The following is a 26,941-nucleotide window of genomic DNA, read 5'->3' on the forward strand; positions in this document are numbered from 1 at the left end:
TCCAAAGAAGAACAGATGATATTTTATTTAGGAGATGAACTCAGTATTAGGGATGTAATACATTTATTGCCCGTTTACCTGTTGTGTGTGGCTTCAATCCCATTACTCGCCAGAGTACATTTAATGACATTATAGATACAATATTTATAACCCCTGTTATAATCTTTTGTGTGGAATTGCAACATAACTTAATGTTCACTCTCTCTTAAACATGAAATTTACATTTTGCACAATTTACTGTTGATTTAAGGGAGGACACTGAATTTCTCACCATAATTGGGCCTAGAAATAATGAATGAATTCCTCATAATCAGTCGGGAGCTTCCTGAATGGAAGTAGTTTCATTACAAGAACCCTAATATACAAAAAAAAAAATCCTCATATATATAGGGCCTACAGTTGAACATAGAGAACAGGTGCCACATCTGAGGAGGATCCTACACAAAACATGGTGTCAGCGGTTGAAGACTGGAATCAGGATTTTCAAACACATTAAACTAAGGATGTAGACACAAGAGACTGCAGATGCTGAGCCAAAGAACACAATGCTGCAGGTACACAGCAGCTCAGGTAGCTTTTGAGGAGGGAATAGGCAAACATCAAACTACGTTTCGGGTTGGGGCTCTTCAGTCCGAAGAAGGGTTCAGACGCAAAATGTCGTCTTTCATTTCCCTGCAGAGATGCTGCATGAACCACTGAATTCCTCCAGGGCTTTGTTTTTTGCTCAGGCTATACGATGTGAACCAAGTCAAGACCATATCTCATCCTAGTTGGAGATGAGGTCTGTAAATTGAAGAAAATAAATGTGCTGCTCAGAAGAGAGTTCCAAGAATGAAGTGGAATGAGTCATGCAAATGGTAGTTTAAAAACAAGATAACCACTACAACATCATGCTATCTAACCCACTGTAATCTTTTCAAAAGCTTATTACCAATGAAAATATAAAATCCAACCTTTAAACTTTGTCACTTACTCCTTTCATTTTTTTCTTGGAAGTCACTGAACAGAGGACCCTTGCAACTGCTGCTTTGAGTCAAATGCCTGTTGCAAGCTCCATTACACGGACAAAGTCTCCAGCAGGTATTTCCAATATGACTTACGATGAGCTCTAAAAGAATGTCTGTTGTTAGGTTGCCCGGATGTCAATGCAAACCAGAGTGAAGTTGTTAGTGCAAAATGGGGCTACAGGAATAAACCTCAGCAGTGTATACCAGGCAATGAGGCACCAAAACTGGAGGATAGTGAGCACCTGGATGTTAAAAGTATCCCCTCTGAATCAACCTGACTCCTTTCAAGTTGGAGTGTTCATTTATAAAAAATATCCCCCCACAAAATGACCAACTAGATCTAAAGAAGATGGACTGTACAAAGATTTAAGTAAGAGTCTCTAGCATATGACACCAGATATATCTCCTTACAATGTATAGGCTCCATATATTGTAGCTTATCAGCCTTACCAAAGTTTGTCCCCCACCATACTAAACAAAAGGCAGTTCAATACACCCCCTCCAAACTCCCCCCCCCCCGATGTAATTACAACAAATATTTCACAGTGCCTGACCTGGTGAATACAGTAGTTGCATTGCACATCAAAGCTTTCCAGTAGTCAAATCATTTCAACAAAGAGCATGAGAAACCACTGCAGCAATGAAATGCAGTTAACCCAATTTGGGAGCAGTCATCCATTTTGATATTGGTGCTTTTCCTAGACCAGCTTTCATAAATGTGGCAACTTCAGATGGGCGGCACCCCACGCAGTCTACGGATTACGTTAGCAATCTTCTTTGCTACCCCGCCAGTGGGCTCAGCGATCTGAAAGGTCCTTGTTAGCAGGTTGTAAAAGGAACCATAACCAACTGCTACCACAGTGCAGGTCAGGCAGATGACATTGTAGGGCATGCTGAAATCAGGTGTGGGTAAATTCACCAGCAAGGCCTCGGTGTACAGTCTGACAAAATAAACCGAGGGGTCAGTGAATGGAAACCTGCAACAAAATAAATATTTCATTGGTCACAAAATGGATTCCGTGCCTCTTCCAAAAATGGTAAATATCCACACTTATTCTCATCTGAATTTGCATTGCTCTTTACACAAAAATATAGGAAATTATTTAGCTCAGTCTACTCTAATTTTCTTTGATATCATTATCTCTACACTAAATTAAACTAAACATTGTCGACCTGTGACCCAATTCCATACACACCAAACTTCTACCATTACATGCTTGGAGATGTGTTTCCTAACTTTACTCTTGGCTCTAACCTTTGGAGATATCCCTGCAACTAAATATCAGAAATCATTTTCTATAATCTACCCTGTCATTTATTAGTGTTTTATAAACACACCACCCTTGGTTTTCTCTTGGTAGTTTCTGGGAACATTACCAAGTTTGTGTCATCTTATATTTAATGTTTGGAGTTCAAGTATCATTCTTATGTATTCACTGCACCCTTTCCAAGGCTAACACATCCTCCTGAACGTGTGGTGCCCACAAATGATTAAATTCATCTTCATAAAGCTCTCTAGCTGTAGCAGGACTCCAAACTCATGTTATAATCCAGATAGAGTTTCCATTAGCTGTTGATTACTTTTTATACCTGTCAATGATACTGCTAGTCCATATTTGGGCACCTAAATCTTTTTTGATCACTACTGCATTCAGCTTTTCACCATTTGAAAGTACTTCAATGTTTTGCTTTTGGATCCAGAGATAACCTTGCATTTGCTAATACGGCATTTAGTCCAGTTTTGTCCATTCAATCAATCAATTAATAATGCTTCAAATGTTTATGCTCCCATTTACCTTTTTTGAATGCTACCTAATTTTGTATCCTTGAGAAATTTGAATATGTGGCTTTTATCCTATCATTTAAGTCATTTCTAAATGTAGTGAACGGTTGAGGTTCTACAATGGAAACCACTGGTCACAGTTATAATCCAGATAGAGTTTCCATTAGCTGTTTGATTACATTTTACACCTGTCAATGATACTGCTAGTCCATATTTGTGTATCTAAACTAGTCAACTAGACAACATCCCTATTAACTGATCTGCTGCTAAGCTAACTTATTGTGCCAATAACCTTAGTTCTATGAGCTTCAACTTTAACTAACAAAATCCAAGGAATTTTATCAAACGCCTTCTTTATGGCCAAGTGCTATATATAAACATTCCTCACCTCATGTTTAATCATCAGACACAACATGCCCCTTTATTCTTTCTGATCAGTGCTAAATCATCTATCCTTAAATATAGTCTCTATCAACTGTGACAGAACACATGAGGCTCAAATATTTACAATTCCCTGTTTATCTCAGTCCTCTTTTCTGGATAGAGTGTGTCTAATTTTCCAATCTGGCACAATGGTTCGTGAATCAGGAGAACTTTCCAAAAAATATAATTTGATATCTAATTCCTTTAAAAACCTGGGATGAAAACTTCCTTGTCCTGGGATCTGGCACCTATTGACACATAATTTTTTTAATGATTAATTGACTTGCATTAGCTGTGCCACATCCCTACCACTGTTACTTTCCTTAGATAGCCCACCATGATCTCTCTTCAAATACAATAAATATTAATCCAAACTAATTACTTTACATTAACCATGCCTTTTTTCCATTACATAACTATTACCAGTTTCCAAGGAGCTCACATTACTCCTAACGTCCGTTCACTAATATAACTGTAAAAGTATTGTGCATTAACTTTGTCATTTCCATAGAAGCCCCTTTTCATATTCCCCTTGAAGCTTTTATCTATTTGGTCATTTAACTCTTTTTAATTGTCATATGTTATTATAGCACTTTTGTATGATTTATAGTTATTAACTATTTGGTTATCTCTGGCTTTTAAATCTTATCCTTAATACTATTTCTAAGGTTAGAATTCCATGCCTGTACACTAAAGCATATTAGTGTGGGCGATCGTTTCACTAAACACTTTCGCTCAGTCTGCCTGGGCAAACACGATCGCCTGGTAAACACTTTAACTCCCCCTCCCACACTGACTTTTCTGTCCTGGACCTCCTCCACTGTCAAGAGTGAGGCCAAACACAAATTGGAGGAACAGCACCTCATATTTCGCTTGGGCAGCTTACAACCCAGTCGTACGAATATCGATTTTGCTAACTTTAAGTAACCCTCACTTGCCCTATCTCTATGTCCTTCCCCAACCCTAGTTCTTCTACTAGTTTCACTGTCCTCCTGATTAATTTACTGCTTGTATGCCTCATTGTCACCTTCCCCTCAGCCAACAATGAGCTATTATACATTTCCTTGATCATCGTCTACTTAGTCAGTCCAGCATTTTGTGTCCATCTCCGTCTACAGATACTGCCTGGCCTGCTGAATATTTCCAACAGCTTGCTTTTGACAAGGTCTGCTTTCCATTCACCCAATGATTGTTTCTCTTCATTGATGTCAATGCGGGACGCTCAGAGAGCAGAGTTTGTGGAGGCTGCAGAGGTTTTTCCCTTGGGGAGTCTACTGATGCATCGCAACCTCAATCAGCACCACAGGCAGCACTTGCTGGCTCAAGGCTATGACAGCACTGAACTTTGAAACTTCTGTGGAGAAGTGGGGAAGACTATGTACAGTTAAACAGGAGGAAGCCAATCAATGGATCCATGCTAGTTTGCAAAGGACAATTCAAGTCAAATTGAGTTTGTTTTCATATGCACAAGTACGGGGAGGTACCGGTACAATGAAAATCTTGTTTGCAGCAGCATCACAGGTGTCTAGACTCAACGCACATTAAAACAAATTATGCATAACTTATACATAAAATACACATTTCTAACATAAAGAAAAATACAAAAAAACAAAACTCTCGTGTAAAGCACAATTGGGGAGGAATAACAATTCCATGGTGGTGCAAGAGGTGAAATATAGTGTTGGTAGGATTAGGATTAGAATTGTGCAGCTTGGTTCAAGAACCTGATAGTTGTAGGAAAGTTGTTGTTTCTGAATCTGGTGTCTGCACCTCCTTTTCCATTGGTCCCATTCTTCCTTTGTGTGTCCCTGCAGCGTATTCTCTCACACATTAAGCATTACTCAACCTAATTAATTTAGCATTACACTACATTAATTCAGAACTACCAATTAAACAACCAGCATCTACCATATATGGGAGAAAACTGGGAGTTCCCTAGTGAGCACCACCACCATACATAATGCAATCCTTTTATATGCTCCACCAAACAGCGATATTACTATTCCTTTTAACTCTTGACTGCTTTAAGATTTTTTTAAATTTCTACAAGAGCATGAGTTCTTTCTTGGGAAGAAATAAGCACATAGATCAAAAATGACACAGATCACTCATACTTACAGTCTGTTAAAAAGAGGCATGGGTTTAGTGCTGTTAGTTTCCATAGTTACACTGCTTGGTACCAGTGCGCTCAGAACAGAAGAGCTGTAAATAAAAGTTAGGAAACATCAGACACAGTACATCTCTATTAACACATCTCCTGTCGAGGTAGTTCTGCAGCATGACCACTGTGCTTAGCTAATGTCCTGGCTGGTGACACCAAACTCACTGTTTGACATATCAACACAAGACCCACAAATTCCAATAATTTAGTCAAACTCCCCGTGCCAATGAGAGATGAATAAAATGATTGTACTTTTTGAGCTTCAAATCAAAAGGTGAAATGCCTGACTCCTCAGACACTTCAGATGTAGCCAGACCAAGATATTCCTAACAGAAGGAGCAATTTCATACCTATTGAGAAGAGACAAACATTTGATGTGCCTTTCTGTTCCTCTGCTTCCTGCTGTCTGCCAATTCAATGCCCTATCTCACTCCATCCCTAACCTATCCGCTGTGGCCTTCTGCACTATCACTTTTCCATTCGCCTGGCCTGGCCTGGCCTACTGGATATTCCCTTCAACTCTGCACTTTGCAGCCTTTACATTCCTTGTGTTCCCAAACTGTACCTACTCTCAGTTCACAGCTTTTAGGCTTTATTGCTAATGTCATTTCCCCGTTTAACCTATCGTTCAGATTATTCCATCAGCTGTTTATTCCTACAATCATTCTGATCTCATCTGTTAAAAAAATGTGTTTTATCCTGTCCATTGTTTTATCTCTGCTCTTTAAATCTTTTTTTTTCTCTTTCCTAGTTCTCAAGAAGGATTTTCAACTTTAAGTATTACTTTCATTTCTCTTTCTACAGATCCTGCCCGAATTGCTAAATATTTCTGGGATGTTGGGGTTTTATTTCAGATTTCCAGCATTAGCAGGTTTTTTTTTCATTTTTCATTCTAATAAGCTTTAATGGTCCTTATTTCAGCAATCTGTGTGCAAGGATACCCAAATCCATTAGTTCTCTGCAGACCCAGTCTCTCACTACTAAGTAAATATTCTATTTAAAAAAAATTTAAAAACTGCAGTTGTTGGTACTCTGGGAAAAAACACGATGCTCAACAGATCAGGCAGGATCTGAACTGAAAGACTGAAAGATCATCAACCAAAATGTTTCATCTGTTTCTCTCTGCACATAGCAGACCTGATCTTGAGTATTCCCAGTATTTTCTTTTTTTTTAATTATTCCTTTTTTTCTGTCCAACAACCCAAAGGGAATGACTTCCATATTTTGGACGTAGCTATCGGCATTTGCATTTCAATTTCACCATCCTGTTTCTTTCCTTTCCGTTCTCAAAATACTATTTGAAATGATACCCTGAATGCAAATGCAAACTATGAAACAATATTCATAGCGCAGAGGAACATTTGTCCCCTTGGGTCTAAGATGGTTCTTTGCCAATTGAATTTCACCGAAACATAGAAAGGTGGTTTACCAACCTGCCCTTTCCTCACCATTCCCACAATTTTTTGGTACTGCTCCAGCATGAAAGTCCCAAACGAAGCTGTCTCCACCAGATTCAGTGGCTTTTGGATGCTAACACTTGGTTATTTTGCTAATCATCTTATATCTTGGCCCTTCCACAATTAGAACAGTTTGTCCCCTTCTTTAATTTGAACATTATTATCACATGTTCTCCAAACCTTCCACACAACTCTCATTATCACTTTTGTGCCCTCTCCTAGCATCCACATCTATTGAGGCTCCAAGGTCATTCCACCTACTTACCCAACGTAGAAACCATGATTGGGATCAGGAGGATACTCCGTCCATTTTAATAGAGCTCTCTCAAACTCGATGCTGATCTTCGTGATGGAGTTGGCTGGCAACTGAATTAGCATCTCCAGTAAATGGGGGCATTCTCGATCTTTGGCTGGCTGATAATGAATGTAACCTATCATCAAACACACCAGGAATTATAAAATGCTGCCAAATACATTGCACAAACAATGATGCTGTAATCTAATAACGTATGCTCAATAAGTGATTTATGAAATCCAATGTACACGAGCAATCTACAGGATAGTGCAGACAGTGAAACCAATGGCAATCTCACAGCACAGTAGTAGCTTGACAACTCAATAAAAGATAGTTGAAAATGGTAACAAAACTGGCCAGGCCATTTACTGGTCATCAGGTTAAATTACAACATTAGGTAAACTAATTGCATCAAGCTCAGGAGCTGGAAGAAGTTAAAAGGTGAATGGGAATCTGGCAATACAGACTAAAAGGGGAAGAACTTGCTTGAGAAAACGTCCTGCCTTCTAGAAGGATGGTGACAATGATATATGATACACAGATGACAAAGTTCTGTACAAACCATCTTACAATAGCAAAGTGAAAATGAAGAGAAGCAAGAAAAAAGTTGAAATTTAGAAATCAAAAGAGTGTCATCATGGGAAGCATAATAGATGACCCCAAGGGAGGCAATGAGAAGTGCTGAACACAGTTGCATGTGATTCTTAGTTCTCCACTGACTCTAATAACTTAGATTGCTAGTCTTGGCTACATGAATATTCACAAGCTCATGGTTCACCTCTTCCCTCCAACGCCTTTCCACAACCTTCCAGGTACAAGCCAAGATTGTAATAATGTGTACTGCTTGCCTGGATGAGTGCAGCTGCAATAATATTCAAGAGGGTCAACATCAACATCAAAAGGGTCAACATCAAGAGCACAAAACAAGCTGCTGGAGGAACTCAGCAGTTCTAGCAGCATCTGTGAAGGGAAATGACTGATCTATCACATACACAGATTATTAGATTCTACTACCTATTACATTAAGCATCTGCTCCTTCCTTAATTTATTTATTTTCAGGATCTGGCCATAACTGGCAAAGCCAGTATTTGTTGCCAATCCCTAAAGTGGTGGTAAGCCATCTACTTGAAACACCATGAAGGTATTCCTATAGCACTGTTGCGTAAGGAGCTCCAGGATTTATGGGGAGGCGGGGGGGGGGGGGGGGGGGGGGGAGATAGGTTACTTACACTGCTTGGCACCAGTGAACATAGAACAGGTGAGCTGTACATAAAAGGGGAGAATAGGAGGGGTGAGAAATAGGATTGCTTTGTGTAACAACCTAGTCAATGGGCTAAAATGGTTTCATTCTTTCGGAATGGGACAATATCAGAGTGGCGTTGGGGACATTGAATGTTGAGGATGGTTGATGGACTGCCAATTAGGTAGGCTGCTTTGATGATATTGAGCTTTTCGAATGTTGTCGAAGCTACACTTATCCAAGAACGTGTAGAGTATTCCATCACACCTCTGACTTGTGGCTTGTCGATGGCAGCAAAGTTTCGGAATATCTAGAGGTGAATCACTCATTGCAAGATACTCAGCTTATCCTGTTGGCAACGATATTTATCTGCCTGGTCCAATTGAGTTTCTGATCACTGGTGACACTCTCCACAGGATATTGAAGGTGGGGGACTCAGCAATGGCAATGAAGATCAAGGGTACATTGTTAGGTACTTTTGTGCAGTAGCCATTGCTTGACTTTCACTTGCTGCTTCTACCCAAATGCTATCAGGTAGGCATGGATGGCTTATTTGTTATGGGATGCAAATGGAGATGATCTTTGTGCAATCGTCAACTAACACCCCATTTCTAAACTTATCGGGGAAGCACAAGTTCTGCTACAACAACTTGCTACAGTTTCCTCAATATCTCCTCACAATAACATAACCTGTACTATCCAGGGCAAGGTCAGAAGCCTCTGCAAATACCATCCACTCCAGCTCACACCACCCTTATCTGGAAACATATTGTTGTTTTCTCATCATCACTAAATCAGAATCTGAGCTCCTGATAATTAATAATGTGAGAGCATCTTCACCACCCAGAGGGACTGTACAAAGTTCACTACCATCTTCACAAAGCCATTTATGGAAGTATATCGAAATATAAGCAGGTTTCAAGGATTCAGATCAATGAATGGAGAAAGAACATTTTATCAGAGTATTTATGAAGACTAAAGGCAGGAAAATTATTAATAAAGCAAGAAGTCTCATGCCCCTCTGCACATCTGAGACTCCTGTCTGCGATAGCTAGCCTTGTGAACCCAAGAGTCCAGACACCTGCCCGCACCACAATTCAGGGTCTCTCCCCGAAGGTGGTCTTTTTCTCTCTCCCCGTAGGTGAAGTTCTATTATCGGTCGAAGCATATAATAGCTTTATCTCTAAGAACAATAGGTGTCAAAACTAGCCATCCTCATTTGTGCCATTACAGCACGAATCCTATCAGGTACTGAGCTAGTCTCGGATGTCTCCAGGAAGGCAAAAGCTTATCTTAGTGATCTCGCAGGTGGCCTCATTATCTTCTGGTCCCTCTAAGTTAGCCGAAACATCCTTCCAAAATATCTACTTGATTTCCTAAGCAGGGTTTGAAATGTGGTGCTGCTAATTTAGCTGACAACTCCATTTTAGCTGACATAGTCTGTTTAATCTTTACATTACAGAATGGTAGTAGAATATATTTTATATTCTAAAATATAATTCTTAAAGAAATAAATTGCAAACCCAATCAGGGTGACAGATTCCAACCTTCACTACACCGGCTTTAATGTATGGGCAAAAACTTGTCCAATGCAGCCCCAGATGAATTTAGGGCAATATTTGACCTGCGCATTAAAGCCCAGCTAGTAAAAGTAATAGCTATACAATGGAGCAAAAAGGTTAACAAATAGCTCACAAAAGCATTAACTGACGTGAATAAATTAAACAAACATCCCATCAAGCACATCATGAAATGAGAATGAGAGGACATAGGTAAAAGATGGTAAATGTTTGTTTGGTATATGGACAAATATTTACCAGAACAGTGAGAATAATTTATCACATGGGTTAATCAAGAGGTGTTTTGATGTCTAATCAAAATCAAATCAGATGTCTGGATGGGGGAGTTAATGGACTTGAAGAATAAATTTTGAATGCACTTTTCTCCTCTTTGGTAATAGCTGTGTATACCTGAGTTCCAGTACCACCAAGTGGCTGTTCATAGTGGTACAACCTTTCCTTGCACCAGAACACTGCCTTGAAGACTTCCATGTAACTATTCTAAATATGAGATTAGGAATGAGTTGCAGATATTCACTCTATTGAGCCTGTATTAAGATGCCCCCAGAACACTTTCCTTTATAATTTTACTAGGTCAATAATGAATGAAGAGCAACCCCCCATTTGCTTTGAACTCCAGCTGCAGTGGATCCTAGCCCTTGCATTTAAGGAGGTTTCCAGAATCCCTTCTCCAGCTTGGTTTAGATAATATCAAGGCATTTGGATCCAAATCTACAAATCTAGATAAGAGAGCCCAATTTTAGACCCCAATTGTGAGTGACTGCTGTTCGCATCAAGGCAGCATTTGACCAAATGAGGCCTTATAAAATCGAAGTCAACCAGAATCGAGGGAAAATACTCCAATTTTGTCATACCTTGCACAAAGGAAAATGGTTGTCACAATTGAGGAGAATCATCTCAGCTCCAAGACACTGTCTTTGGCCCAGTCATCTTTAACTACATCACCCCAATCATCAGACCCCACCTCCAATATGTCAGAAGCGCAGTTGTTCCCTATTGATTGCAAAATTAATTTACTTCTACAATAATGAAGCAGTCTGTGGTTCGCTGAGGAAAAACATGCTACATTCAATCGGATGGCATTTGTAACACACAAGCATAGGAAATGAAGTGATTTTCTGCAGGCCATTTCATTACCTTTTGTACATGCTTGCTGCTTTAACCACTGTCATGGAGAGAAGGAAGACTGGATGAAATGTGATGGGGAGGGAGAAAGAGAAGGGGCAAGACATAGGGAAGGGTGCAGTGGAGAAGGGAGGAAGAAAGAGAGGGGGGAAGGGAGAAATCTCTTACTTGGTTTGTTTTCCTTGCCCTTTGTGCTGATGGTGAGTGTGTGGACATAGAGCCGAAGGTACCATGGTACAACCTCCATCATCAGCACTGGGAATGATCGGTAAGGGTGTTTATTGTAGATCAGGGTGTTGATCTTTCCTGTCCAAAGGCCAAAGCCACTCACATATCTCTCTGCGTGGAAGACAGGCACTTCAGGTACCGCTTCAAATAAATCAGAAATAACAGTTAGTACTTGGACATAATTGTTGGAGGGCTCTTTAGAGCAACCTAAAAACAGATCTATATGCTTACCGCAAAGGATGATATATTTCAACATAATCCTGACATCCCAGCCCTAAGTCAATCCAAGCAGAATTTATCGTATCATTTGATTATTTCAAATAACTCTATTTCTGTTTAGTCCATACTGGCCAGTGATCATATGTCTCTGATTGTTCCATCCCCCTGCATGTACTACCTCGGGTGAAACTGGGCAATGAACCGAAGAGAGTTTCACATCCCGATTATTTTGGACCATTCATTCTTGGTGTCATGGCGTCATTAATTGTGAAAGCCCTTTTAAAGAAGCAGCATTTTTCTTTGAAGATAGACACAAAAGCTGGAGTAACAGCGGGTCAGACAGCACATCTGCAGAAAAGGAATAGGTGACGTTTCGGATCGAGACCCTTCTTCAGAAGGTATTTGTAGATATTGGGAGACGTCTACCTTCAAATTCAGGAGAATATGTCAATAAGTACTAGGAAAGAACAAAAAGGAAATAAAAATGCTGCAGGAAGAAACTGCAGATGCTGGTTTAAACCAAAGATAGACACAAAAAGCTGGAGTAACTCAGCGGGTCAGACAGCATCTCTGGAGAAAAGGAATAGGTGACATTTCGGGTCAAGAACCTTCTTCAGAGGAACCAGCATCTGCAGTTCCTTCCTGCAGCATTTTTATTTCCTTTTTGTTCTTTCCCTGTACTTATTGACATATTATCCAGACACAGTAAATTTACAGCTCAACCAAACAGTCCTTACTCATACAACAGGTTGCCAAAAGAGATTTATATGTTGAAGAGTGGAATTGTTACCCCCATCCTCTGTCCCATGTCCACCAATTTTCTTATTATTCCCTTTGTACTTCCAATGATTAAATCACAGAGATTTGCATACTTACTGCATATTGGATATATAGCCACTGCAAGATTCAGTAATTAGTATCTGTAGATTAAGTCTGTACCTATAAACGTCAGTCCAAATTCTCCTGAATTTGAAGGTATATGTCCCCCAATATCTACAGTATTACAAAATGCTGGAGTAACTCAGCAGGTCAGGCAGCATCTAGGAGAGAAGGAATGGGTGACGTTTCGGGTCGAGACCCTTCTTCAGACAGCTACCACAGCCCCAATATCTAAAAATACCTTCATGATTCCTGTACTTGCTATTCACAGTCAGTCCCAGTATTGTTACAAATCAGATTAAGAGGAACTCAATGGTAGGCAGCAGTCTCTTGTGTCTCCAAATTAAGGCTTGAGCTCTTCTACTTACTTTACATTGACAGAGGTTCTAGTATAAACTATGTATAACAGCATAACTTACCAAACTGTTTGGATGGTTTCCATTTTAAGATTACATTCAAGGAGTGTGATGAGACGCTGTACAGCTCAGGATTCAGCAAGTTGTACACAGCATAAAATCTCTTCTGACCATGTACTGTTGCATTAAGCCATATGGGTACTGGTGGCATCAGTTCATAGGTGTCATTAATCTAAAAAGTTGAAAGAATATATATTTTTAAGACCATTTTTAATGCTTCTCGTGCACAGAATAGCTATTTAGTTGGAAAACCATTTCCTTTGCTGTATTTTGAATTTGTATCATCGCTCTTGAACTTAAAATCTAATCCAATAGTCTAAAGCATGCTGCACCATCAGAATTGCCACCTTTCACAAAATCTAATCAAATATTCAGCCTCCCCCTTAGGTGCGTCTAAAATATTTCAAGTCACGATTCAAGAATGTGAAGGCAAATTTTCTCCCTCTAAAACGTATCCCTCAACCAACATCCATAACATAAATCATCAGGTCATTGTCAATTTGTCATTTGCAGCTTGCTATCTATAAACTGGCTACCATATACCCCATATTACAAGTGACTTCAAAAATACATAATTGGCAAGAAGGAAGTTCTGAAGGAGACATAAATGGGCAATATAAATTCAGGTCTTTTCCAGAGTTGAAAGATGTAGGTATGAGAAATACCACTATTGTCATCAATGGCACAAGGCATCAGCGACTCTCTCTTAAAATATATTTTTCGCCTATCGAACAGCTGCCACCGCAGAATAAATATGTCTTCAACAGTTATGGGAATCACACCCAGTGCAACCCACCCTTTAAAAGCTCCTTGGTAAAACAGTGAAAGGGATGTAAAACGTGGATCTCAGTTTGCACAGTACCTTCTCTTTGTCCGTGACATCCACGTAAATGGTACTTTGTGATGCCAGAGGACACACTTCCGTCAGTGTTCGTGAAAACATCTTGAACAGTGACCATTCTATAAAACATTAACAGAGTAAGGAAATAATGCTCAGTGACACATGGCCTCAATTATCTTTACGGAAAAGCTTGTACGTGTGCCTTTGATGCACATGTGCTCAAGAGCATGCAAGTATAGGGAATGAGAACAAATGTACCATTATTACTTCTATTATTTGAACAGTTCTATGACAGAGCTGAGATTTGCTGGTTCTTGGTCAGAACACCAGATGAATGCTTCAATGGCCCAGATGAGGTAAAAAAAAAACATGAATATCAAGTTCATTTCAAGAAGAGAATTATTCCTTTAATACTACAACTATAATCATGCCACATTATTAATATGTTAAAATTGAGGCTCATCAACCCTGCTAAGTGACCACACAAAAGAAGCCCATAGTCTCAATTTCAAAGGAGAGCAAAGAAGTTATCCCTGGCGTGCTGGCTAATAGTGAGTCCTCAATCAACATCATAAAGTCTGGTCATTAACTAATTGTAGTTTTCATAAGCCTGTTATCAGCAAATTGGGTGGTGTATTTCCTAAGATAAAAAACAGAAAAAACATTCGGCAGGTGTGAGAACTGAGTGTCTCCAGAGTTTTCTGATTTTACTTCAGAATACCAACATCTTCAATATTATGATTTTCATGATGTGTTTTCTACATTGAAACAATATCTCTCACTTCAGTATCAAGAAACTATACACCTTCGCCATCCAGGCAGCCAGGCATCTCCAGGAAAAGTATTTCATTCGCTGTGAGGCACTTTGGGGATGACCCAAAGTTATTAAAGATGCATTATGCATGCAAGTATTTTTTTATTTCTATCAATCAATGTACATTTATTTAATAGCACCACAATGCAAAATAAATTCCCATCCCATTTCACAAAGGCATAAGCAGACAAAATGGACACAAGCCAAGAAAGAATTAGAGAACAAGTGCCCAAACGTTTAGGAAAGTGGTGCGTTGTCGCAGTAGTCTTAAAGGAAGGAGGAGCACATATTACGAGAAATAGGCCATTTAGCACTTATGCCTCTTCTACCATTTAATAAAATCATGGCTCATCTGTGACTTCTCCGATCTGTGACTTGTTTACATGCCGTTACTCCATACCCCTGAACAGAGGAGCAGTAGGTGGAAAAGTGAAGAGTTAGGAAGGGAAAATCAGAGCCCAAGGGCATGCCAGCAAAAGGTGCAGCCCGCCACAGCAGGGTGGATAAGATGCCAACATTGGAGTAATATAGAGATTGGGAGCTGTGGGACAAGGCAGGAGGAGGTCTATGAAAGGAGGGACAAGTCTATAGAAAAAATTGAACACAAGTTTGCTTTAAAAAAAAAATCTGAGGCATTGATGGACCTGAAGCAAATGTACAGTAGGTCATTAAGTACTCAGAAAACATGTGACAAGAAATTGAGGCCAGTTACAATAGAGGGAGCAGTTTTAGATGAGCTAATTTTTGACAGAGAGTGTGGGGCAGGTAACTGAATATATAAGCTTTCAAATAGTCAGGTCCATAAGAAACAAAGTCATTGAAGAAACTCCTGCAGCATGAGCCAGCGATGTTGTGCAGGTGACAGTCAGTGACATTCTGTTGATCCAAGATGTTGTTTAATGCATCAACTTTATTTTGGTGAGTTAAGGCTGGTGAATATCATGGAGGCATGTTTGCAAAGTGCTGGAGGAACTTAGCAGGTCAGACAGAATCTGTGGAGGGAATGGACAGATGATGTTTCAGGTCGGGACCATTCCGTCTGAAGTGCCAGCCATTTGGAAATTATTTAATCAATCCCATTATCTGCCTCTTTCCCTGGATGATGTATTTTTCCCATCAATTTTTGCAAGCTACTATTGAAACGGCATCCACACTCAGTAAGGCCGTATGTCCAGATCAGAATACAAGGTATAAAACATTCTCCATGTCACCCCGATTCCTTTGACATTTATTTTTGTGTTACGCTTTCTGACTGCCTATATTTGTGCTACCGGAAATGATGTTCCCTGAGTTACTCTATTTAAACTTTTGATAAGTTAAATAGGACGATTTAAACAATGGCCTGTCTGAGATCCTGCTGTTCATCCTTTATATTTCATATTTAATATTTAATAAACATTATTCAAATGAATTCTCATTTCATATTTAATAAACCTACCTCGTTTTCCAGAGCCAGCAGCATGGAGGTCAAACACGACAGATAGGCTCAATGTCAGCTCCCAGGAGATACTTTTGCACAGCTCATCCTAGGCAGACAGCATGAAAATGTATTCAGTACGGTAAAAGTGGAAAATGTGGATAGATTGAAATTCGGTGGAAAGTTAACCAATTTGTTTCATTAGAAAGGGCAAACTAACATTTCAGATGTTAACAGACTCAGACTCAGGCATTTCATGAATTATTAGCAATCAGGGTGACAATATTTAAATAAATAAATCTTAATGTTGCTGCCTTGGATGAATTCATTCAAATGCTGGTGGTACAAAATATCAGACAGGAAAAATCCCTTACGGATTTTGCAACCAAAGTGTGACCAGGTTTTTAAGTAATTGGTTGATAAGCTCCATGCACACATAATAATTTAAAAATATTTTGCAATAGTCACACGATATTAGGTTCCATTAGGTCCTAACACAATTCTAATTGTTATCCATCTTTGGAAATAAATATACAATTCAGGAGCTGAGGATGATTTAAACAGTCCAAGTAATGGCCTGTCTGAGATTAACTAACCCATCACATACAGTAGTTGACAAAGAGGACAGGTCAAAGGCTCAAATTGCACGGGGCATTCCAATCACTGGTCAGACTGAAATCAGTTCACAAAACACAAACGTAGCGACGTTCAACTTCTTGACTCAATCACAATGAAAAATGAATCCCATTCTTTATCACTATTCAACAAAGTCCATTAGTCAAAACTTCAAACTAAATGCTCCATTCTACTTATTAACATGGTTTATATATTAATGGAACCTAGGCTTTGACAAGGAAAGATTATTTCCTCACTGGGTGACAACTGAGTCAAATTAAAATTATCACACATTGAGTAGGAAGTGAGGTTAGAGCAGCTTCCTAACTCCAAATGAAATGTAGTATAAGAAAATAACTGCAGAAATGAATTGCCACTGGATGTGAATGCACCAGTGCAGTCTTTGAAGGAAAGATGTATAAATACTAAGAACAGTGGAGGATCTCTGGCCAATGGAAAAGAACAAGACTGGCTGCTCCAGTGAACTGCTGGCAACAATACAATGAAATGTCATTGGTGTAAAATTCGATCACCGAAGGCTTTGTGAAATTTCTACAGTCTAACAAATATCTCAGAGCACCTTGAATAAGAGCAATAAAAACAACTTACACTGGGAGGAAACAGATTTTCAATGTTGAATATTCTGGTATGTGATGTCTACCCTTCTTTCAGAGAGTAACGTCCAATGCGACTGGTGTAAATGTATTCTACATAAGCCCAACAGATAAGACTATGCTAAATTCAGAAGGTGCTGTGCCAGTAAGATAAAATGGAAAATAGCTTTAAGCACTCACCCGGCAAACAGGTCTGACGTGGACAGCTTGCGAATGGTAACTGGTGTGAAATAACCGTTCGGCTTTCAGCAGCACTCCCAACCCTGCCTAAACACAACATACTTCCTTATTAAAACCAAGAAATACATAAAAGGCAACAGTGGAATAGATTGAAAATTGATGGCAAGTTAATCCATTTGTTTCATTAAAAAGGGCAAACTAACATTTCAGATGTTAACAGACTCAGTGGCAAGTTGGGCCAAAGGACCCTTTTCTGTGCTGTATGACTCTGTGTCACACAAACATTATAATCCTTTCGGCTTCCATTGTCAGTCAAACCGAACATGGACCTATTATTCAATACCTATATAAATTGATATATATATTTTTTAAATTGTGTTAATTCCCTGCTTACTTCTTTGTGTTTCCTTTTATAATCCAAATAAATGTAAATCGGTTTACATTTATAAGGGTTACCCAATTAAAAGGTAATATTTTTCAAAATTAATCAATGGGAATAGAGCTTAAAATAGAACTTATCACACCAGACTCCCCACCATTGACTCCATCTACATTCCAGCTGACATAATCAAAGATATGTCCCACCCCAGTCATTCCCTCTCTTCCCTACCCCCACCTGGCAGAGGTACAGGATCTGGAATGTATGGACCACCAGACTTAGGAACAGTTTGTTCCGCTCCATTATCAGGCTTCTGAATGGTCCTTCATTAGGGTACTGTTGTTCGATTCTCCCCTACCCCATTGAAGACTTTGGACTTTATCTAAGGAACTGATGCATAACAACGCTGAGAACAATATTCCGCACTCTGTAGCTTCCCCATTGCTCTATCTATTGTACTTGAGTCTGAACTGATTGTGTCTATGTACGGTAGATCTGATCTGTTTGGACAGCACGCAAACCACTGTACCTCGGTATCTGACAATAATAAACCTAAACCCAATGTGCAGCCTCAAACTATATTATAACAATAGCAATATTCCAAATAATCCTCAAATCCAAAAATAGCCCTGCTGCCAAAACTCCTTTCCAGTGCTACCAAATCAGCACTCATCTTCGTCTGGCAAAACACGCCACCTACTCCAGAACTTGGATACTGCCATTGCTGGGCATCAGCAATTCAAACCCATTCACCTTTCAATTCTGGGCTGACTATTCTGTACTCCTTCTGGGTAATTAGATACGCAAAATCTCACACAAGACAGATGCTCCGTTATTATACAATCATCTTTGGAGCAAATTTAATAAATGATTATTATTTATCATGTTTTTTTCTACCTCAGATTAGTCTCATTGGTATACATATAAATCCACTTTTTATTCTAAAATGTAGTTATTGCTAATACTTCCTGCATCTGGATTTCTTCAGTCATATTATATTTTCACTATCTTCAATGTTACTTATTATTTTCACTCTAACAAGATTTACCTTTGAACCACAGGGCAGGAGTTTTTTCCACGGAGTAAGATTTTCAGTGCACACAATCTCTCTCGGCAGTGCTGCATATCTTAAATAGTTATGATTGGTTTCTGTTGGGAAATAAAGCAACATACAATGCCATGAACAGCATAAGATGCAAAGCAGGTGAGTGGAGTGAGACCATTATTTTATCATAGGAGAACTCAGCTGGTACAGAATTACACTTGGTTAGCTAGAATTTAGAGGACTAGTAATAGGGAATTAATAAAAAATCAAAGCATTATCAGAGTCAATGTAGTTTGAAAATCTTTTTGTTTAGGATTTTACCAACATTCAAAATAAGCTGGAATTATCTAACAGTATTTTTTAAATTTCAGAAGGCAATTTACAAAAGACATGGACTTGTGGGATTGGGAGTAACATATTAGCATAACAAGAGAACTGGTTAACCAAAGAAGACAAAATCTGGGAATAAATAAATCACTTTAGGGTTGGCAGGCTGTAACCAAAAAGAATATTGTACAGCGATATGCTCAACAATTTACAATCTAATCAATGGCTTTAAAAGTGGAAAGTGTAAGCTAATGATGCAAAGCTCAATAGGAAAGCAAACTTTGAGATGAATGCCAGGGTTATTTATACCAGTTCCAAAAATGGGATAAAGTGGCAGATACATTATGTTGATTCAATGTGTGAAATTATCCACTATGGTAAGAATATTTGTTTTAGAAAAGAAAAACACAAGTAAACATTCATTCAGAGAGACATGTAGACTCTTGTACATTGACAAAGGGAAACATGTAGGTATTGCAAGTAATTAGGAAGATAAATTAAGGGGAAAAAATTGAAGCTAGTTTACCTTCCTTGTGGCTTTTGGCTATGGGATAACAAGGAACAGTGGCAGATGTAGGCCACAAGCTTGTTCTATTATTCAATATTCTCAACTCCATTTCTTGCCTCATCATCATATCCTTCAATTCCCCTACATGCCAGATACATCCAGTTTACGTCTTGGTTGTCATATATATTCCAGGAATGTGACTGCATTCTTTAAGTCCAGTTGATTCGGTCGATATTCAACAATTTTAAAAACGTTTAATGTTACTTCATTATCTTTGTCACAATTTTTTGTTATTCATTTGTTGATATACTAGTCAAAGTATCATTATTATTTGGAAAGCTGTGAAATATTCCCACGTTTTCTGCCCCTTCTTTTCTCTTTTCCCTACTTCATGATCTTTATGGCGTGGGGGAACAGCTTTCGGGGGGGGGGGGGGGGGGAGAACTAAAGGAGGAGCCGGCGTGGCTTTGTAACTTTATCAGCGCTGTAGGTGGCTGCTATTTGTAAACATTGTGTCTGCAAGCAAAGAATTTCACTGTGCCTGGTCGCATGTAGCAATAAAGTTTTCCTATTCCCTTTGATCATTTCTTTGGAATCAGGATTACACCCACCCAACATTATTCCCACTCTTTCAGAATGTTTCACATCCTAGCATTCTTAGTTCCCAACCCTTGTTCCTCCTGCAATGACAATAAATTAAAATCCATTTATATTACTTGTGCCCAAAATTATTCAGTCTCTTACCAATACCTCTTATAAAGTATCATCATTTTTGATCTTCTATTAATTTTCCCCAGATTAGACTCTTTGTTAATATACTGTTATGCTGCTATCATTTAATTTTGATCCATTTTAATAACATACTATCTTTATCCAAATGACTAAACTGCTCTTTTCCTGAACATTGTTATACATAATTCTAAATTTTCCCTCCCTCAAATCTATCTCCATTGCCTTTTTCAAAGCACTATAGCCACTTATTTTCCAATTTGCTGTTGGTTCCATACCAGTTTAAGTGGAGCCTGATCTTATGGAATAGCCCCCTCTGTGGGACAATACGAGGTTATACACTTTGAAAGGAAAAAGCAGATTATTATTTTTATTGCTACTAACTTATTATTTAAATGGAATGAGACTACAAAATATTGTTTTACAGAGAGATCCGGAGGCCCCAATGCATGACAGAAAATGATGGCATGCAGGTAGACCAAGTACTTGGGAAGGCTAATGGAACGTTAGCTTTTATACAAGGAATAGGGAGTATGGAAGTAAGATTGTTCTGATGCAACTGTACATGGTGCTGGTGAAACCACACCTGCAGTACTGAATCCAATTTTGTAGGGTAAACAGTAGGGCTAATCATTGATAAATAGGGATGTGGATTGTGCTAATGTGGTGACAGGAAACAGCAGACAAAGCCGAACAGAAATTTCATTGATCATGCGTGCACCCATCTTTGTAACAGAAATTTGGATCTACTGTTAATGAATTTAGACTTGTGGATAATCATCTCATTCTGTTTGTGACCGAATTAAGTCTTTCTGAGTTTCATTCTGTAATTAAGACCTCAAATTACTGTTAATCTGGTTTCAGAGTAATCTTGGCATCTGTACTAAATTCACACTTGACAGATCAGCTTTGGCTCCTGGTGCGCACTGGTTTAATAAATCGCCCGTTACTACAAACGCCAACTCCGTGTGGCCTTTCCATTTTGCTCCTACCGTCTCCATCTATAATCATTGAAGGCAAGTGCAGAGAAGCATCACTTAATAGATCCCTGGGATAAAGGAGATGATGAATAAAGGCAGGTTGGAATTTTGAACAATAGGGGGACTTACTGAAATATAGGATTCTGAAGGGACGGAAGCGGAGATTATGTTTTCCCTAAGCAGGAGTGTCGAACATAATCAGAACATAAGCAGCAGGAGTATCGAGAACCTGGGGACATCATTTCAAAATAAGAGGTCATTCATAAAAATTGAGGAAGGAATTTATGTTCTCAGAGAGCCATGAATCTCTGGAATTCTCTATTCCAGATAGTTGTAAGCGCAGAATCATTGAATATATTCAGATTGACAGACATCTCAACGACAAAAGAATCTGTGGCTATGGGGAGAGTGCAGAAAAATGGTGATGAGGTCAAGACTGGATCAGCCTTGGCCTACTTGACTGGTGAAGTAGGCTCAAAGAGCCAAATGGCCTGCCCCTGCTGCTTATGTTCTGTTTATTAGCCTCAAAAGAAAATAGTGCCATTTCCCACACATTCCTTGATTCACATTCTCACTCTTTGGTCTGCTGGAAGAAGAACGGGAGCTGTGTGAACAGATAATCACAAACAAAATGCAGTGAGGGGTGGTTTCCTTTTTAAAACAATTGGGTCAATTGCCCATTGCTAATTGCCTTTAAACCTAGCATCTTTAGATCATTTTAACAGGCATTTTAAAGACAACAACATGATCTGAACTCATACATGCCAGAATGGATAAGAATGGCACAATTCCCTTCTGCAATGTATGAATGAATTAAGACAATCTGGCACTTTTTGTGATCAACACCACTAAGACAACTTGTCCCCCCCCCCCGATTCCAGATTGATGACTGGATTTAAATTCCGGCGTTTTTTGGTGAGACCTGAATCCATGTTTTTGAATTGTTGGTACTGGATAATCCATGCTGGATTACTAGTATGATAATTTAACTGCTCTGCCACAATATGTGACAATTGACAAACACTGTATGAATTCACATTGGACAAAATGAATAACTATATATGCCCTGCCAATATAATCTAATACTTACCGTTAATAATGCCAAGAGGTTTGAAAGACGCCGTTGGAGTAACAGTGTTTGTTGAATCAATGAAATTAAGAGATGCACAAAATAAACCTGAGAGAACATTACTCAGTTCCTTCCAGGTGGTGTCAACGCTGTAAGAAAAAACTTTAAATTATAACTGGTCTAAAATTGTACATTTAATTCAATAGCCACCTCTATATTCCAGACTTTTGCCCATTAAGGACAGGCAAATTGATGTCATATCAGACTCAAGGTATCAAAATGTTCATTATCTGCTCACACTAAATTCAAAACCAGCAATCTGATTTTAAAAAAGGTCAATGTGCAGCCCTGTTGTCCTATCCAGTGTTTTCCCAATGTTCAATTTAGCGTGAACAATTGTGATTAACAATATAAAAACAGATTAGAACTTTAAAACACTTCATTTAGCAAAAGAAAGCTTCCTGTAATCAGCCAAGCAAATGGAGCGCATAAAGCTACCCAGCAATTCTGCTCTTAATCATTATGATATATCCAATAGAAAATGCAACTGATCAAACATCAGATTCATTTCTGATGATTCCATGCTGAAATAGACTAGAAGATTCAATGACAAGTGCCTAGTTGAGCAAGTTAACAGAGCTTTTCCAACATTAAGTCATCTCTCTAGTCTTCCTCTTCCCAGACTCTGTCTGAAGAAGGGTTTCGACCCAAAATAATACCATTTCGTCTCTCCAGAGAGCTGCCTGTCCCGCTGAGTTACTCCAGCATTTTGTGTCTATCTTCGGTGTTAACCAGCATCTGCAGTTCCTTCCTACACATTGCGTCTGATGAAGGTTTGTGCTTGAAACATTAACTGGTTTCTCTTACCACAGACACTGTCTGAATTCTTCCAAGGATGGTTAGCAACCTTGAGAAAAAGAGCAGATGGTAGACAGCCAAACAAAGAGGGCTATACATGTCTGCAATGCTTACGTGGTGTTCCTAACAGTTATCAATGGATTCAGTGGATCTGCAATGTTGATAAGTGGGCAAAAACTGTGTTTTCAGCTCTACTGATACATGTATTTTTGAAGATACAGATATACATGTTTGCTTCCTTAGTGCTATACTAGCTCAGAGCAATCCCATTTTTGCCATTTATTTCCCTGTAATCCATTTAAAATTCCATAATTTTCCCACCTGCCGGGTACACTAGAGGTAATTTGTAATGGCTATCTAACCTACAAATGTGGGAGGAAATCAGAACATCCAAGGGAGACACGCGTGGCCACAGGGTGAAAACTCCACTCAGACAGGACTACTGATCAGAATTGAGCCAAGGTCGCTGGTGCTGTGAGAGAACAGCAATATCTTTACCTAAGAGGAATAGATTGGGTAGATGCACAGAGTCTATTGCCCAGAGTAAGTGAATCGAGGAGCAGAGGACATGGGTTTAAGGTGAAGGGGAAAAGATTTAATAGGAATCTGAGTGGTAACTTTTTCACACCAAGGGTGGTTGGTGTTTGGAACAAGCTGCCAGAGGAAGTAGTTGAGGCTGGGACTATCCCAACATTTAAGAAGCAGTTAGACAGGTACATAAATAGGACAGGTTTGGAGGGATATGGACCAAGCACAGGCAGGTGGGGCTAGTGTAGCTGGGACATGTTGGCCAGTGTGGGCAAGTTGGGCCGAAGGGCCTGTTTCCACTCTGTATCACTCTATGACTCTAAAGTAGGGTTAGAGATCATGGAGCACAATGCAGTGTTTATTCAGGCATTTTATCCTTATTATTTTAGCACCATTATAAATTCTTGCAAAAACAGCAAACCAGTGATAGTTTAATTACACACTACAGCTAGTGAAGCCACTACGGTCTCTCCAAAAAAATCAGACTGCGCAAAGATTTTGCATTACAAATCAGAACTTTAAACAAACTTAAAACCAAGAAACATAAGAGGTTTGAAATATCATCAGATTACACCATTTGATCATTGAATACAATGATGTCAGTGGTGCAATCCTCATTGGTGAGCCCAAGTTGGGAATAGTGGGGACATGGGATGGATGCTCTGGCAGAGGTCTTCAGATGTTCCCTGGCTCTGGTGACTCCACCCTGCAGACTGCCTTCAAAGTTGATAGGGCGCCTTTTGGTCAAAGCACAACAGCATATTCAATCCTGCACAAAACTCCAGCTCCAGTAAGGATGCCACTGTGATTGAGGCTGTCTTTGATAGAATCCTTGTATTGCTTTCTTGCACACCCTTGGTCTTGTGGCCCTGTGTAAGAACTCTGTAAAGGAGTTGACATGGCATACGGGGCTGTCCATATGGATTACGTGACCCGTGCAACACAACTGAGCCCTTAGGATTCTGGCATCAATACTGACCACACCAGCCCTATCCAGACCTCCACGTTTGTCACCCTGGTCTGTCACTAGTTGCCCAGACCTCAGAGATCTCATGTGCAAACAGTTGAGCTGATGTTTCCTGTAAAGTCTCACAGCCAAAAATTCTCTTAACCAAAAAAGGCTTGTGAATGCAACTGCTTTGTACACTTTGATCTTGGTTGACAGTTTGATGTTTATGTGTTTTATTGCATGATTAAGCAGCGGACCAAGCGACTGACTGTACTGACTTAAGCTGCTATTTCTATGTCAAGCCACCAGAAGAGATGACATTTCCCAGGTACTTGAAGTGATCAACTGTATACAGCTCGGTGCCATCAATGCTTATGCTGAAAGGATACACTGCAGAGCTTGGAGCAGGTTGGTGCAGGACCTCGATCTTGTTGAGACTCGTTGTAAGACCAAACAGTTATGAGGCTCCAACAAACTTAATGATGACTTGAAGGCTAAATTCCAAATGTGCCATAATGGCACATCATCAGCAATCAGTCATCAACGGTCATTATTATCAGATAAATGTGTCAGAGGACTTGCCACTTACTCTGTAACTGATGGCTGAAACCAGACCCAGAGTTCTGCTCCTGGTGGGGCCTGCAAGAAAGGCTGCCCCCATCCTGTCCGCCTCCAAAAACCATGAGTGAAAGAAAGATGCAGCTCACGTACAGCAAATTTGGAGAGCACTTGCCCCAGTGACTTTGGAAAGAGCCTGTAATGAGAGACTGCAGACACAAACTGGATATCAATATCAGTTGCACAAATATAAAACTACAGCTGTGCATCATTTATCACAGTACAATCTTGTGAGGAATTGACAAGGGAAGTGGAGAACTTAAATCCAAATTCAAAAAAATTTAGTGAATTAAATGAACAGCCCCACCAACTATAACCATGAGTTGTTGTTCTTAGGCAATCTCTTGGGATCGAGAATAACTTGCTTTCACACAGTTTTACGGGGTCTGTGGTAACTGACGAGGCAAATGTGGAAATCGTAGTTTCTTCATCAGATGGAGCAAGTGGTGGTCACAGGTGTCTATTTAGTAAGGTGGTGCCAACTAGGCAGGGCCTTGAGGGTTTCATGGCCACAAGGTTCCCCAATACCATAACAAATGCCCCCTCTCCACTTTGAGCAGCCACAGGCCAGAGATACCCAGAAATCAGCCAGAACATTGCGTTTCTTCAAGGAAGCTTTGAGCACATGGACAGAACCAGAGACCAAGTTTCAGTGCTGATCTCTGGTACTATTTGTGTGTTTGCACATTCTCCCTGTGATTGTGTGGGGCTCCATTGGGAGCTTGTTTCCTCCCACGTGTCAAAGGCGAGCAGATTAATAGGTTAATTAGCCACTGTAAATGACCCTAGTGTGTAGATAAGGAGAACTGGGGAGCATGTTGATGGGAATGTAGAGAATACAAAATGGGGTTAGTGCAAGTCGGACAGTGTACCAAAATGCCTGTTTTCTTGTTTTATGTCTCTTAATCTACATCTCTGGGTCTGATCATGTTTGTCTGATAACCTCTTTCAGTTACATTACTGGAAATAGCGCCAAAACCCCCATCTTCTTCCACTGTTACCTTCCCTCCTCCAGTAACCATTGCTCCAGAACACATCCTGCCCATGACATACTCTCCCACACTCCAGTATTCATCTCTTTACCCCACGTTGTCCCCACATTACAATACCCATCCCTCCACTACAAATCCTGCCCCATGACCCTCTCCAGTATTCATGCCTCCACCCTAGTCCCTGCTGGCTCTCCTCTCCCACTCCAGCAGCCATGCCTCCACCGCCCAGCCCAGATACCACCTCCATGCCTGCCCCTTCCTCGGTCCGCACTGCCCCATCGCTGCCCCAGTCTCCCCTCCCCTAGTCTCCCCTCCCCTCCCGTCCCCTCACCCCGGTTCTTGCCGCCTTCTCCGCCGTGTCTCAGATCCACATCCCAGCGGGTGCGGAACTGGAAATTGGCCGCCACATCGCCGCAGCTGAGCGGCTTCAGCACCAGCTCCTCCTCGAAGCGGTCGCGCTGCGTGCACTGGCCCGTGCCCAGCGGCAGGGCCGAGCGGGCGGCCGCTAACAGCCCGACAACGAGGAGCAGGCGGCTGCCCGGGCCAGGCCCCATCGCCATGGGAACCGCCATCACCCACCCGGCACTTCCGGCCCGACTCTCAACCGGCACTTCCGGCCCGACTCTCAACCGGCACTTCCGGTATGCGGAGCGCGGAGGCGACT

At 40.1% G+C, this 26,941-nt stretch overlaps 1 protein-coding gene across 1 annotated transcript; it reads right to left on the minus strand.

Moving 5' to 3' along the window:
- On the minus strand, positions 1-26,883 carry pigt (phosphatidylinositol glycan anchor biosynthesis, class T). The gene is made up of 12 exons (XM_078418666.1): positions 26,609-26,883; positions 25,257-25,434; positions 22,354-22,481; positions 18,723-18,823; positions 17,296-17,382; positions 15,908-15,995; positions 13,677-13,774; positions 12,818-12,986; positions 11,241-11,441; positions 7,097-7,262; positions 5,332-5,415; positions 1-1,984 (listed from the first exon to the last, which is right to left on the minus strand). Exons 1-12 carry the CDS (start codon positions 26,847-26,849, stop codon positions 1,735-1,737), a joined length of 1,791 nt encoding a protein of 596 aa, XP_078274792.1. The 5' UTR covers positions 26,850-26,883; the 3' UTR covers positions 1-1,734.
- Positions 26,884-26,941: the final 58 nt, after the last annotated feature.

Source organism: Rhinoraja longicauda, chromosome 22 (assembly GCF_053455715.1).
Source record: "Rhinoraja longicauda isolate Sanriku21f chromosome 22, sRhiLon1.1, whole genome shotgun sequence".
NCBI lineage: Eukaryota > Metazoa > Chordata > Chondrichthyes > Rajiformes > Arhynchobatidae > Rhinoraja > Rhinoraja longicauda.